The 14,724-nt window shown below is 38.2% G+C and overlaps 1 protein-coding gene across 1 annotated transcript; it reads right to left on the reverse strand.

Annotated features, from left to right (window-relative positions):
- Nucleotides 1-220: 220 nt before the first annotated feature.
- ribc2 (RIB43A domain with coiled-coils 2) lies at nt 221-14,280 on the reverse strand. The gene is made up of 7 exons (XM_088646870.1): nt 14,048-14,280; nt 12,725-12,806; nt 10,971-11,294; nt 7,222-7,340; nt 5,649-5,876; nt 4,413-4,579; nt 221-393 (listed from the first exon to the last, which is right to left on the reverse strand). The coding sequence occupies exons 1-7, from the start codon at nt 14,162-14,164 to the stop codon at nt 312-314; spliced, it is 1,119 nt and encodes a 372-aa protein (XP_088502996.1). The 5' UTR covers nt 14,165-14,280; the 3' UTR covers nt 221-311.
- Nucleotides 14,281-14,724: the final 444 nt, after the last annotated feature.

Here is a 14,724-nt window from a genome sequence, read left to right on the forward strand (position 1 = left end):
TACAACTCTTACAGGGTGTTACAAAAATACTTTGGAATTTTCTAACATTAAAACATTGTGTTCAGGGAGGACTTTTCTGTGGACCATTTATCAAAACCTATTGGTTTGATCTGTTGGACATGCTGTATGTGCAAGAAGTTTTCTATGATGGTGTCAGATTACACCAAAACTAACATGTTTAATATTTTCTGTGGATTAAAATATCCCCATAAACACAGACTGTAATTATTACTGAAGATTTATTGCTGTAGCTCATTACAGTAAAAATTTAAAAAGATAAAAAGGTAACTGCATCGTCCTTAAAGTCACTTTCATCGACTGGTTGTATTAAACTGTGCAAAGTAGCGATCATCAGGAGCATTAGTGTACACCTCCTTCTCCAGGCTCTTCCTCCTACAATGAGAAAAGGAGATGTGATTAAAATATTCAGGTATTATGTTTTAAAGGTCATTTATTTTTTTCTCATCAGTATTATATCATGACAGTAGATACAAAACTTATGATTAATAACATTTATTATATTGTTGATTAAACATACAGTATATATGAGTGTTTGGGATTAACTGTCTTAACTGAAAGATAACCACAGAGCCCTATACAGTAGGCAAGGAAGTTGGAAACCCTAAAACAAGTGAAACATCAGGTCCCTAGCCATGCCAAAGAAGAATAAAAGTGACAAGATTACAATAAACATCTTAGAAGTAAAACATCAACATTTAGGGAACATCAGCTGGGATGAACTCTTTACCACTTCCTTACAAAACTGCTTCAACTCTGTGATGCTTGAGAGCTTTCTTGTACACACAGCTCTCTTAAGGCCCTGCCACAGCATCTCTATGTATTGTAGGTCTGGATTGTCTAAAAGTGTTGAATTATAAACTCTTAAGGGGGTGTAATTACTTTATCACCATACTGCAAGTTGCAAGGGGTAATTAGAAACATGCTTTAAAACCCTTTTCCTACGCACACTGGAAGCTGAAGGTTTGCAGTACTTTCACTATTCTATTTCTTGGTGACATTGGTAACTGGAGCCCTTGGTAAGAATGGAAGACAATGAGTATTAAACAAGGCCATTATGCTGAACTCAAATTCTGCTATGACTCAAGCTTCCATACTTGTTTTTCTGAAGCAGTTGTCAAAAGTAACTATGAAAATACAGTGTGATACTGAAGTGGGATGTACAAAGGTTTTGTAAAACCAAGACATGGAAAACCTTTAGAAATATAATTTATTTTTGGTAATTATATGAGGGAGAACCATTTTAGAGGTTGATGTTAATTCATGTGGTAAAATAAAGTGCTGCAGGATACAAACTACTCCACATCCTAAACAGTGATAGTTTGAAGTAATGGTTTCCCTTATTAAATACACTGCACGTGTGAGGCTTTTTACAACTGTTCTTTGAGCAGATGTTGATGCTGAAAGTAATCTGAAGTCTTTGACTGACTAAAAGAAGTAAGTGGCTATTTAAAGTATAGCTGAGCAGCAGTGGAAAGGAGATGGCAGGTTTAGGATTTAGGAAGTCTGCAATGTGGGTTTAGACTCATGAACACTTCTAGCAGTATAGTTTCTATTCTTGAAAATAGGGCTCAGGAACAGAAGTGATGATAACATAATGAATACATTTGGAAATAATAGTTTAGAGGCCTGTAATTTTACCCTAGAAAGCCTGTTCTTGGTGAGAACTGTGGCCTGTCCAATAAAAACATGATGCATATAGTTGCAAGAAAAAGTTTGTGAACCCTTTGGTATTACCTGGATTTCTGCATTAATTTCTCATAAAAAGGTGGTCTGCTCTTCAACTAAGTCACAATACTAGATCATCTTTTTAAAACTGATAACACACAAACAATGGAACTTCTTCCCAATATTGAACACATCTTTAAACATTCACAGTCCAGGCTGGAAAAAGTATGTGAACCCTTGTATTTAGTAACTGGTAGAACCTCCTTTAGCAGCAATACCTTCACCAAACGTTTCCTGTAGCTGCTGATGAGACTTGCACAACAGTTAGGAGGAATTTTAGACCATTTCTCCTTAAAAAAACCTTTCAGGTCATTGACATTTCTGGGATTGCTCGCATGAACAGCTCTCTTCAGGTCATGCCATGGCATCTCAAATGGGTTGAGGTCTGGACTCCGACTTGGCCATTCCAGAACCCAAATTTTCTTCTGTTTAAGCCATTCTGTTGTTTTTTTACTCCTGTGTTTTGGGTCATTGTCTTGTTGCATCACCCAACTTCTATTGTGCATCAGGTGACAGACTGCTACCCTGACATTATCCTGTAAAATTTTGAATTCATTGCTCCCTCTATGACAGCAAGCTGTCCAGGCCCTGAGGCAGCAACGCAGCCCCAAACTGTGATGCTCCCTCCACCATGCTTCACGGTTGAGATGAGGTTTTGGTGTGCAGTGCTTTTTTTCCTCCAAACATAGCATTGCACATTTCTGCCAAAGAGTTCAACTTTTGTCTCATCCGTCCACAGAACATTGTCCCAGAAGCGTTATTGAACATCCAGGTGGTCTTTTGCAAACTTGAGACGTGCAGCAATGTTTATTTTTTGGAGAGCAGTGGTTTCCTCCGTGGTGTACTTCCATTAACACCATTCTTGTTCAGTGTTTTTCTTATAGTGGGCTCATGAACAGAGACTTTGACAAGTTCAAGAGATTCCTGCAGGTCCTTTGCCGTTACCCTAGGGTTCTTTTTCACCTCCTTCAGCATTGCGAGCTCCTAGCGAGATTAGCAACAGTACTAAATTTCCTCCATTTGTAGAAAATTTGTCTTACTGTGGATTGATGGACACCCAGGCCTTTAGAAATGCTTTTGTAGCCTTTTCCAACTTTATACATCTCTACAATTCTTCTTCTAAGGTCTTCTAATATTTATTATGAACAGCTCTTTCTTGAGAAGAGCAGACTCTGTCAGTAACCACCCTTTGTGTGCCTTTTTTATAGGACAGGGCACCTCCAACCCACACCTCCAATCTCATCTCATTGATTGGAACACCTGACTCCAATTAGCTTTTGGAGAAGTCATTAGCCTAGAGGTTCACATACTTTTTCCAACCTTGACTGTGAATTTTTAAACTGTGTTCAATAATGACAAGAATAAGTACAATTGTTTGTGTGTTATTAGTTTAAGCAGATTGTGTTTCTCTATTATTGTGACTTAGTTGTAGATCAGAACACATTTTTATGAGTATTTAATGCAGAAATCCAGGTAATTCCAAAGAGTTCACAAACATTTTCTTGCAACTGTATATGTTTACAAAGAATGCAAGAAGAGGTTTATTTATTGGAGAGTTTGAATGGCATTGAAAATGGAGGTGTAAATATTGGATTAGTTAGCACACAAGGCATATCAACCACCACTGACATTAAATATAGTATCCAAGACTTATTTGGTGTATTGAGGCCAATACACTGCAGTTCTGGGCTCCTTTCTGAATTTAAATCTCTGATTGAAGTCCATTAAAGGGGAACAGCAGGCCAAATTTCTCAGACCAGTTCTCAAATCTTGGTAACAAAATAAAGTTAGACAAAAAAAATCAAATTTTTGAATTAAGCACAACATCGTGAACTTTGTGAAAGTGCTTGCTATAAGTACCGTATTGTCGCAAAGCTCTATTCTCGCCACGAGCAAGAGTGAGAGTTTGGGAGAACTGTGAAATGATGCAGCTAATGTAATGTGATGTATGAGCAAATAAGTACAGGTTGTGCAACAGTTATTTCACCCCAGAAAGTTTCCAACGTGATCTACAAGCAGAGTTAACAAATAAGGTCCATCTTGAATTCAAGAGCAATATTTCTATTGGATTAAAAGAGATTTATTCACAAGCCTGCTTATTTACAATGTCATAGGGCCACATCACATTATCGGAAGTTTTGTTGCCTAGTTCTGAATTGATGAATATGGCGCTGCACATATCTGGAACTTTTGTTTATTCTGTTTTGTAAATTGGAGGGGTTACAAAAGACTGTGTATATTTTTACTTTTATTGTGGTTTGAAATGCACTCACCAATGCTGATTCTTCCCAACCCCGGAAAATAAAAATAGCGTTCCCCTTTAAGAACCACTTGACGGTCTACAAATTAATAATAATAGTAATAATAATAATAATAATAATAATAATAATAATAATAATAAACTTTATTTTATATAGCGCCTTTAAAGGTGGCTTCTCAAAGCGCTTTACAGGATGACAATAACAATAAATAAGAAGACTACAACAATAAATAAGAAAATTTCACAAGACAGATTGTATTATTTCTCAAGCTATCTTGTTTCCCTATCAATTGAATCTACAGGGCACTGTGATTCGGAATGAGTACCATTGTCTGTTTTTAAGAGTACAATTAAGAGTAAAATATCAATAGAGTAACTCCCTTCCCAACCTCCTCAGCAAACTCACTGGGCTCGCTGCTGCTCTGAGAGCTTTGCGTTGATGTTGTCCTGGGCTCTGCGAAGCTGTTTGTTGAGTCTGGCTTGCTGGCGCTCCAGGAGCAGGGCAGCACGGGCACAGCTCACCTGGTACCTGTCCCACTCCAGCTCCTGCTTACGCTCTTCGGCTTTGGCCCTCTGCGAGAAATACACAAGGAGCGATTGGCCACTACAAGTCTGTGTTCCTTTATGAGGAGAGAAGCCAAGATGAAGGAGAAAAAAGACATTTGTGGTATCTATCCATCCATAATCAAAAGGCTCCTTATTCATTGTAAGAGCTGCTTCAGGCAGGGTTCTAACCAGGAACCACAGGGGGCTGGAAAAACTAAGGTTGCTGCTGGAAGAGGTGTTAGTGGGGCCAGCAGGGGGCGCTCACCCTGTGGTCCTCGTGGGTCCTAATGCCCCAGTATAGTGATGGGGACACTATACTGTAAACAGGTGCCGTCCTTCGGATGAGACGTAAAACCGAGGTCCTGACTCTCTGTGGTCATTAAAAATCCCAGGGCGTTTCTCGAAAAGAGTAGGGGTGTAACCCCGGCGTCCTGGCCAAATTTCCCATTGGCCTTAACCAATCATGGCCTCCTAATAATCCCCATCTATGAATTGGCTTCATTACTCTCTGCTCTCCTCCCCACTAATAGCTGATGTGTGGTGAGCGTTCTGACGCACTATGGCTGCCGTCGCATCATCCAGGTGGATGCTGCACATTGGTGGTGGTGGAGGGGAGACCCCATTACCTGTAAAGCGCTTTGAGTGGAGTGTCCAGAAAAAGCGCTATATAAGTGTAAGCAATTATTATTATTATTATTATTTGAGACTTCATTCTGGACTGTTGTCAGTGAATTGCTGGGCAACCACACACATGCTACACACACATTTACACAATTTAGAGACACTAGCAAAACCAACAAGTCTTTGGGAGGTGGAAGGAAATTGCTGCAATAAATTAATTAAACATTACAAGCACAATACATTTCCTAGGGTAGCTTAAGAAAGACTCGATGCCAATATTACTGTCATTCACTTCAAGGTGTAGACTTGGGGAGCATCAAAACAAATCACAAAGTAGTGTCACCCATTTCATATTTTACCAGTAATATCTTATATAAAGAGGCAGAACAAACAGATTATCTTCATGAACGTACTTCAGAGTAAGTTAGAATTTAAAAAAAATTAAATTAAAGATCATTGTTATTTTAATTCTTACCATTTTGTCCTGTGCTTGCTGAAGCTGGAAGTTTGTAATCTCCTGTAGGTCCTCAGGCCTGAGCCCCTTCCAGGTGTCCGGTCGAATACGCTGAGGGCCGAGGATGCTAGCAGCCTGTTCAGGGTTCTCTGACAGAAGGTCTCCCTGCAGGAGGTTGGAAATCTCCACCTGGTTGTCTTCTTCCTCTTGCTGTTTTTCCAGTTTCTTTTTCTCAGCTCTGTCAGCAGCCTGTTGAAAAACACAACACAGTTCAGTACAGTCTTAAAATATGTATTAATTTTTTTTACGAAAGGCATTCCAGAGAGTTTAATAGTTATATAGTTTAATCCCCCTGTTCTCTCAGAGATAAACTTGAAAAGCTTAGGTCATTTCTATGTGCTTTTACACTTCAGACACATCATGAACAACCTCCTGTGTAACATAAATGTTGAGTAAGGAAAAGGGACATATTTGTAAAGACTGTATTTAAACAGCAGCACAGAAAGAATATTCCTGACCTCCAGAAATGCCAGCTTTGCAGTGTCTAGTTGTCACATATCTGTCATAACCCCTGTCAGTTCTTTGCTACTGAGCCACATGACAGGTGTCCTGCTTTTAAATGTCAGATAAACAGTCTCTACACGACTGCCCCCATTTTTTGCATTCCTTCAAAATGACAATAATAATTTTGTAAAAACATCATGCAACTTTACCAGTTCCCAAACTGTGCTGTGAGGTAAACAAGAAGATTTTGCATCTGGTTTTGTTATTATTTACGCCTTCTCCTAATTTTGTGGAAAAGAAGATTCATTATCTTTCAATATTTGTAATACAAAGTGATTCATTAGCACTACAGTAGGGGAAATTGCGCTTTTGCTTTTTTACTAAGACTTTTTGTGTTTTCCTCAACATAATTATAAAGAGTAATGTAGAGTCTACCATAAGTAAAACATAATGTCACCACTGATGAAACGGTGAATGTTTATTTTTGATTGCTTGTTTTCTTTTAAACACGGTGCAAATAATATAATGTGATAGAGATTTAATAAAGAAGTAATTCTCATAGTGATGAGATTGGTTGAGTAACTGCTGTAAAAAAACAGCACAAGAAATTGTATTCTAAAGAGGACTGGTGTTAAATCAACAGGTACATGTGTGTTCAACTACAGTAAGTGTGTACTGTGAAACATACTTTTTCATTTAAAAACCCTTCAGTTTATTATTATTTTTTGGTGTAGCACAAGCACTAATAGAAATAAAAACTGTTTATGTACACATATTACATGTTTTAAACATATTACATGTTTAAAAAATGTAATGTACACAAGAATCTACAAATAGTCAGAGGGCAAGTAATGTTTCCACTTTAATCTTTTTTCAGCAAGCCTGCATGATATACACCATGAGAGTATCTGAAAATTAAAGACAGCAGTTCAATAAAGATATTTTATAATAGAAGGCTTAATGAATTAGAAAGGCACAGCAGCAAAGCTGCTGCCTCAACAGATAATTGAGGATGATAGACAATGGATGATGATGGATAGATAATTGTTATGAATTTCAAAAGAATGTCTACAGTATGGAAGAAGCTTACTTTTGCTAAGTTGAAATCTTTAATGGATACAGCCACGGCTCTCCTGGTTTCCTCTTGGATTTTTTGCAGTTCCAGCGCACAGTTATCCAGAGCCACTCGAGTCTGGTCATAAAGCCTGTCTAGAGTTTACAAAAAAAGATACACAGACATAAATCCTCCAACACTGCTAGAGTTACTGCCTAGAACAATGCTAAGCAAAACTGATTTTTGAGTTTTTTGTAAGCAATGCATTCTTAATGCTAGCTAGTCTCTTTGTTGGTTTTGGTTGTCACAAACTTATAAATATGAAATATGAAAAGTGTGACAACGTAGTGTGATCTATTTTGTCAGGCAAAAGATTGCAATTATATATTTTTGCTTTATAAATAGCATGGAATATTGCTACTATTAATGACATTGAGTGCCTCGTGCAAATGAAGGTTCATGATATAGTACTTAGTTGTCCTTCAAATCCACAAGTGAGGGAGCAGACTGGATTCTACGATCTGTAGAACACAGTACATTCACTACAAGAGAAATCCTTCCTCATTCCTGAAATCAAGAAGCTCAGCCTGTCAGGTTTTCATGGGAAACAAGTGAATAAACCTTCCAAAGCAGCCCTAGCACTTCACAAATTGATCAATGCACATAAGTTATCAGATGTATGGAGAGTATGCAGGTATTCATCCTAGAACCATCTCTGATCATAGTCCTATACAGTTATTACTTTCATATAATAAACCTGACATAATAACACCTTTAGGAAGATGGAAAACGAATTACTCTCTACTACAAGAGTTGATATGAAAAGGCAAGTAGAGCAGAGTTTATTCAAAATTTTATGGAAACCAATTTAAATCCTGTCTCTGACCCCAATATTATTTGGGAATCACTTATGTGTTCTTTAAGAGGAGAACTCAGTAGAATTGCTACTTTTCATAAAAAGCAAAGAGAGTCAAAAGGAGGTTGCCTACTCACCAAAATGAAGGCTATACAGCTCAAATTATCAAAATAATTTAACGAACAAGACTGGGCTTATTTGATGCAAGTACAGCTACAATATAATGACTTATTAAGGGTAATAACAGAGAGTGCATTAAGTAGAGCACAACTTAACTTCTGTGAAGTGGGGGAAAAAGCAGGGAAAATGCTTGCAGCCACGTTAAAAAAGCGCTGTATGCGCAATACTATTAGCAGCATCAAGAAAATGGATGGGTCAATTACCCAAGATCAGAAAGAAATAAGTTCAACCTTATTAATCTGAAGCCTCTAGCACATTGGAAGATATGCAGTGCTTTCTTGCAGATACAGAGCTCCCAAAACTTAGTAGAGAAGATAGAAACATTCTTGAGTCATCTCTCACTCTATCAGAAGTTAAAGAAGACATTGCTTCCTTTTCTCACAATAAATCACCTGGACCCGATGGATGTATAGCTGAGTTCTACCAGACATTTCAGTCCAATCTTACTGCAAACATTTAATAATATGTGGTTAACAGACACGACTTCACTATCATTTAGGGAGTCTCTAATAACCCTTGTATATAAGAAGGGTAAAGATCCATCACTGTGCAGTAGCTACCACCCAATAAGCTTAATGAACTTGGACAATAAGATTCTAGCTAAAGTACTTGCTAATCGGTTAGGTAAGGTGCTATCAAAAATCATACATCCAGATCGAACAGGATTTATGAAAAATAGATATTCTTCAGATAATACAAGAAAGCTGTTTAATTTGATTTATCACGCTAAACTCAGTAAATCAACATCACCTATATGCACACTGGATGCTGAGAAGGCCTTTGACAGAGTGGAATGGAAGTACTTATTTAATGTGCTAAAATTGTTTGGTTAAGGTCTATATTTTATTAAATGGGTTGGAATCTTATACCGCAGTCCACAGGCATCTATAGTGACTAACAGCTGTATATCCAAAACTTTTTGTTTATATAGAGTCACCAAACAATGATGTCCTCTTTCACCTTTACTATTTAATTTAGCACTTGAACCTTTTACCTGCAAAATAAGAGCATCAGTCCAGATAAAAGGTATAGATGTTCATAAAAATGTTTATAAGCAGTAGATGTCATTGAAAGTTTTGGTAAGATGACAGGTTATAAGATCAACTGGAGCAAAACAGAATTTATGTATCTTAATTCATTATCATTGCATCATACGATTACTCACCCAGTACGAGTTACAACAGAGATAGGGTATCTGGGGCTGTGTAAATAAAGTAATAAAGACCAGCGTGAAAGCTACCCGAGATGTTAATTTAAGAGACTTGTTAAATAAAATAAATGGGGACATACTCAGATGGAGATGTTTACCAATTTCCATGTGGGGTAGAATTAATATAGTCAAGATGTCAATATTACCTAAAGTAAATTAACAAGTAATAGATTTATTCCATGCTGAAAAGAGAAGAAAGAAAACACGAAAGAAAACATTTTGGCCATGGAGCCTTCTTCAGGTGTGAGACGGAATGCTGGTTTAGTAGGAGAGGGGGACAAGTGACCCAGGGAGGAAGACAGCTTGACTATATTAAGATGGTATTGTCAGCACATACAGTCATTCTGGACCTCCACAGTGGGGAAAGCTCTCAGGCACCTAAATATCTAAATTCCACTTACTCCCATTACATGTATCCTTGGTGATTTATCAAAGGTTAAAGTAGCAATTCAATTTAAAAATACTTTTTTGACTCTCTGTATTATTGCTAAAAAAATAATATTGTGAAAATGGGTGGACAGAACAGGACCATCATACAAAGAATGGATTAAAGAGGCTATATCACAAGTTAAATTTGAAAAGATTTCATATAATTTACAGGGGAAACTTAATGAGTATAGGAATGTTTGGGGCCCATTAGAGACATACTTGAATGGCACCGGATGTTAAGAATATCAATAGGAAGTTTTTTTTGTAATTGGAATTGTAATGGAATTTTGTTTGTTATTGTCTTTTTAAGAACACAAATGAGAGTGAAAAATAAAAAGTAAAGAATAAAGAAGTCCTCCGAAGTTGGGGGGTGAAAGTGGGTTAAAAAAAAGGTTTTCATGTGTTAAAGTGATTACTTCTTGGTTTGAGAACAATTAGGAGAGCAGACTGAGTACTCTCCCAGAGAAAACTGAAAGAAACCCGATTTATACCACTCAGATTCATTTCAAGGAGAGGGTAGAAATGAGTCTGTGTGGTAAATAAAGATTAACTGTAAATGGAATGGTCTTCTATTTCCAATAGGACAGAGCCAAAAGGAGATTTAGATTACATATTTGTGTGTTGAATATTGTGATTTTACTACTTCATTTCAATTGCCGAGGTTGGGCGGAGGTTTCTTCAGCAGAGAAAACTAGAAAGAGACCTGAGTCACAACGACAACAGTAATGGTAGCAGGTGGTTAAAGGACAGAAGGCACCTCTTGATCACAGAAAAATGTCCCGTAGCAATAGATGCTTAAAGTAGGAGGGGACAATACTGATATTCCATTTTAATAGTGTGGTAAAAGGCTAATTATGGGGCTAATTATAGAACAAGTTACCCAGGCACATTATTGAAGCCAAAACCCAGGCTTATTTCAAGACATGACATGGACCAAATAGCTACTAGCAATCAAGCAATCTAGATGGGTTAATAATAATAATAATTCCTTACACTTATATAACGCTTTTTTGGTCACACCCCTCAAAGCACTTTACAGGTAATGGGGACTCCTCTCCACCACCACCAATGGGTAGAATGGCCTCTTTTGTAACATTTCCCAGAATATACCTGCTGCTCTTTGGTCTTCTCTGGCCTCCTTGAACTCCCTCTGCTGCTGCAGTGACCACTCTCTCAACTGCTCCTGCTGGCTGCGGCGCCTCTCCTTCTGGGTCAGGTCCTCTCCCAGCAGCCCCTGCAGCCTCTGGCCCGAGCCGTCTCCTGCAGCTTCCTTCTTCAGCTGCTCGGGGTCATTCAGATCGAACTCCCGCCTGTCCTCCGGCTTCTGATAGCTGTGCCGGAACTCATCAGTGGCCCTGCACAGCTTTCTCACATCCGTTTTCTGCCTTTGCTCCAGCAAACAGGCCACCTTGTCAGCGCAGATGAGGTCTTCGGCTTAAGGAATAAACATAAAGGCATTAATAACTCCGAGTGTAGGTTCACCCATTTTTTTCTTTTCAAGATATCTGCTTTTACAAATGTAAGATCCCTGCATGCTGAACATTGAAGATCTGTATTAAAGATCTTGCATACTGTATGTTAGAATCCACAATGAAAACCACACACAGTTCTACTGAATCAAATCATGATTTCTTTATTGCAATAAAGAAAGGAGGACAGGCAAATTTAACAGGTTATAACCTCGTCCCTGACTCACTTTTTCAAACAGAACAACAGGTTTTTGTTGTTGAAGATGAGCAAAATCTAATACATTTTTATGATTGGTCAGTAACAGTTTGTTGCCTTATAAGATGTAAACATGGTCAGAGAGTCAGGCAGTTAGCTCAGGTCAGTCGTGGCAATAAACCAAGACCCCTCTTCCCTTCTAAACCTGAGTGTAGGATACATGAATTACAGTGCATCTGCATTTAAGAGACCTTGGCTGGCCAGAAATGTGCCAAACAATCCAACAATTCTTAAACACTTCATTGTAAACTCCTAACAAGGCATGGGATCCTTCACATAAAAAAAAATAAATAAATAACATTACAGACTTCTTACTTTCCTCTTTTTATAAATTCCTTGTTTTTTTTTTTGCACATTTCTGCACTCTTGTTCTCTTAGTTTACCACTTTTTCTAATACAGTTTGTTACGCCACGCCCCCGGAGGATTCGTCACTTCACCTCGCATTCCCGCACGGTTCCCAATTAGCCCATTTACCCCAGCCTATTTAATGCTGCTTCACACTCTCCCCTGTGCTCAGTAGTCGGGTTTTTCCTGGCTAGAGCTACTTCAATTCTCCCAATTAATTACTTCTTGGTTTTTGGCTTCCTGACCCCAGTTAGTCTACGTCTCTTGGTTTTGTTTTGCTACTTTGACTATTGGTCTGGCTTCGACTCTCGGCTTCCTCGCGGCTTACAGCTCCGCTTCTGATTTTGTACTTTTGCACCGGCTTGTTTACCTTCGGCTTTCGGACCTCAGACTGTTAAATCAACTACGCCTCTGGAGTTCGTCCTGGTTTTTCTGCATAGGGTCCTCATTAATATTCCCTAACACAGGGCTGTGGGGGAGCAGAAGCCACACCTGAAAAGCAACAGGCTACACCCAGGACCGGACTCCAGTCCATTACAGGGCACATAATGACACACACAAGCACACACTCACACCAGGGCCATTTTCCCCAGCAGCCAATCAACCTACCAGTATGTCCAGAGCAAAAGCTCATGAGTACATGGGGAGAACATACAAACTCCACACAGACAGCAGCACCCCAAGAATTGAACAGAGGGCCCAGTTCTTTGAGGAAGCAACGCTAACCACTGCGCAACCATACCAGCTTCAGACATAATATTTTTACATTGTCATGTCAGAAACCTGTACTCACCGTAGGCCTTCAGTATCCTAGCTTCTTTGTCTTCTTTTATGTTCTTTTCCTTCACTTGGAAATCTAATGCTTCTTTATCCACCTAGATATTTCAAAATGAAGGAGCTGAGAAAAGGCATTGCACAGGCAGACTGGCACTAAATTGTGTTAAGTATTAAAGAAAATATCAGTTATTCTACGTTGAATAAAGTAGAATGATCTGATTTTATCCAAATGCTCTCCACCAATATAAGATGATCCAGATGGATTGTTGTGCTAGTCCAAGGTCATTTCTGCAATTTTAAACATTTCTGATAAATGTCTAGATACTATTATCAAAATTCAATTAAAATGCGGTACGATGTGCCACGCCTACCGCGTTTTAACGCGGCGTACTCCGTGCATTTTGAATTGCTGGATCTGTAGGTAGATTGATCAGATTAGTATGCAAAGCCATTTACCACAGAGGGTGTGAGAAAAGTGACAAACCAGTATACTTCAGATCTTTTTTTTCTGAACCAGGGAAAATCTGATCATGTTTCTCTATAACAATAATAAAAAAACTTTATTTTATGTACAGTAGCACATTTGAAAGTAAAATCCCAAGTAGAAACAGTAGGTGTAGAAACAGTAGGACCACAGGTTACAAAGTAAAAACATATAAGAAAGACAAGCAGTTAGAAGTGCCACTGAAATGAACAGATGAAGCAGATACAGACACTAAGAGTCTTCTGAAAAGAAAGGTTTTGGGGTTAAATTTAAATGCACTCAGGGTAGGTGACTCTGATATCACTGAGAATACAAATCCAGAGCTCTGGGGTGCACCTGGAGGAGGCCCTGGAACCCACAGAATGTAGATGTTCCTGAGGAGAGCTAATGTATCATTATACTGTATAATACGTTGTCAATGCACAATACGGTGAACAATTAGAAAGTAAGAAATAAAAAAATAACACGATACAAATCTCGTTTATTAGATAACGATATTCAAGTATAAAACATTAAATAAGTAGATTTCCATTGTTGCAACACTAATGATACAGCACTGAAAACAAGTGTGAAAATAACTCTAAAGTTACACCTTTTGTGGGTAGAAGCGGTTGATGTTGGAAATCGCTGGGTTATGTACAGTATATGTAATTTAAAAATACAGATGTACATTTGTTTATACATATTCAAGCTTAAGAAGGAAACAGAAAAACATTTATAAGAAATCAAACTCAATCTAATCGTTACATCATTTTGTGTGCTGAATAATTATTGATCTACAGGATATAAATCATTCACGTATTGCGAAAATAAACTGTTAAAAATTCCTAGTATAGAACATATAGAGCCCCTTACTCCAATCGTTCTGACTTTAGCGTTGAAAATCCTCTCTTGCCGCTGAACATCTGCGTTTCGTCTCCTCTCGAGGTGAGCGGCTTGAGTACGATCCGCTGGCAGCTCCAGTTTGTACATCTCAGTTTCTATTAATTTTTTGGACTTCTGCTTACTGCATGAAGTTCGCACAGAATTTTTTTTGTGTGTGTGTTGGTCTCCGTGTACTCTCCTGCGACTACTGTACACAGACTGGTTGCTAGGAAACGAGCCTCGAGTTTCAGCGCGGGTGATGAGCTCCCCCTGGCGTTTACTGTATTTTGTCATCCTTGTACAGGTTAATAACCAGAATACTGCAGCAAAGTTTTGCGCAAATTATAGTTGATATTCCAGTCTCTAAATGTTTTGCAAAGATGAGTGGGCAATATACAGTATATTTGAGTTATAAAATAAACATTTCCACATGTCGTATGATAAGACTTTACAAATAAAGTAGAGCACATGTAAGTTTTCAGCTTTTAACGAATGCGTAATTATAAACAATTTCATAGTTATGCAGCCATGGTAGAAGCCCTGTGCAATAATAATTAAATCACGACAGCTAAAGCACTCCAAGCCTGTACTGTCTTCCCTATCACCTTTGATATAAGTAGTAGAAAACGCCACATAAAGTTTATCAGAAAGTAATAAAGGACACAATG

The sequence above is a fragment of the Lepisosteus platostomus genome, chromosome 9 (assembly GCF_059453375.1).
Source record: "Lepisosteus platostomus isolate fLepPlt1 chromosome 9, fLepPlt1.hap1, whole genome shotgun sequence".
NCBI lineage: Eukaryota > Metazoa > Chordata > Actinopteri > Semionotiformes > Lepisosteidae > Lepisosteus > Lepisosteus platostomus.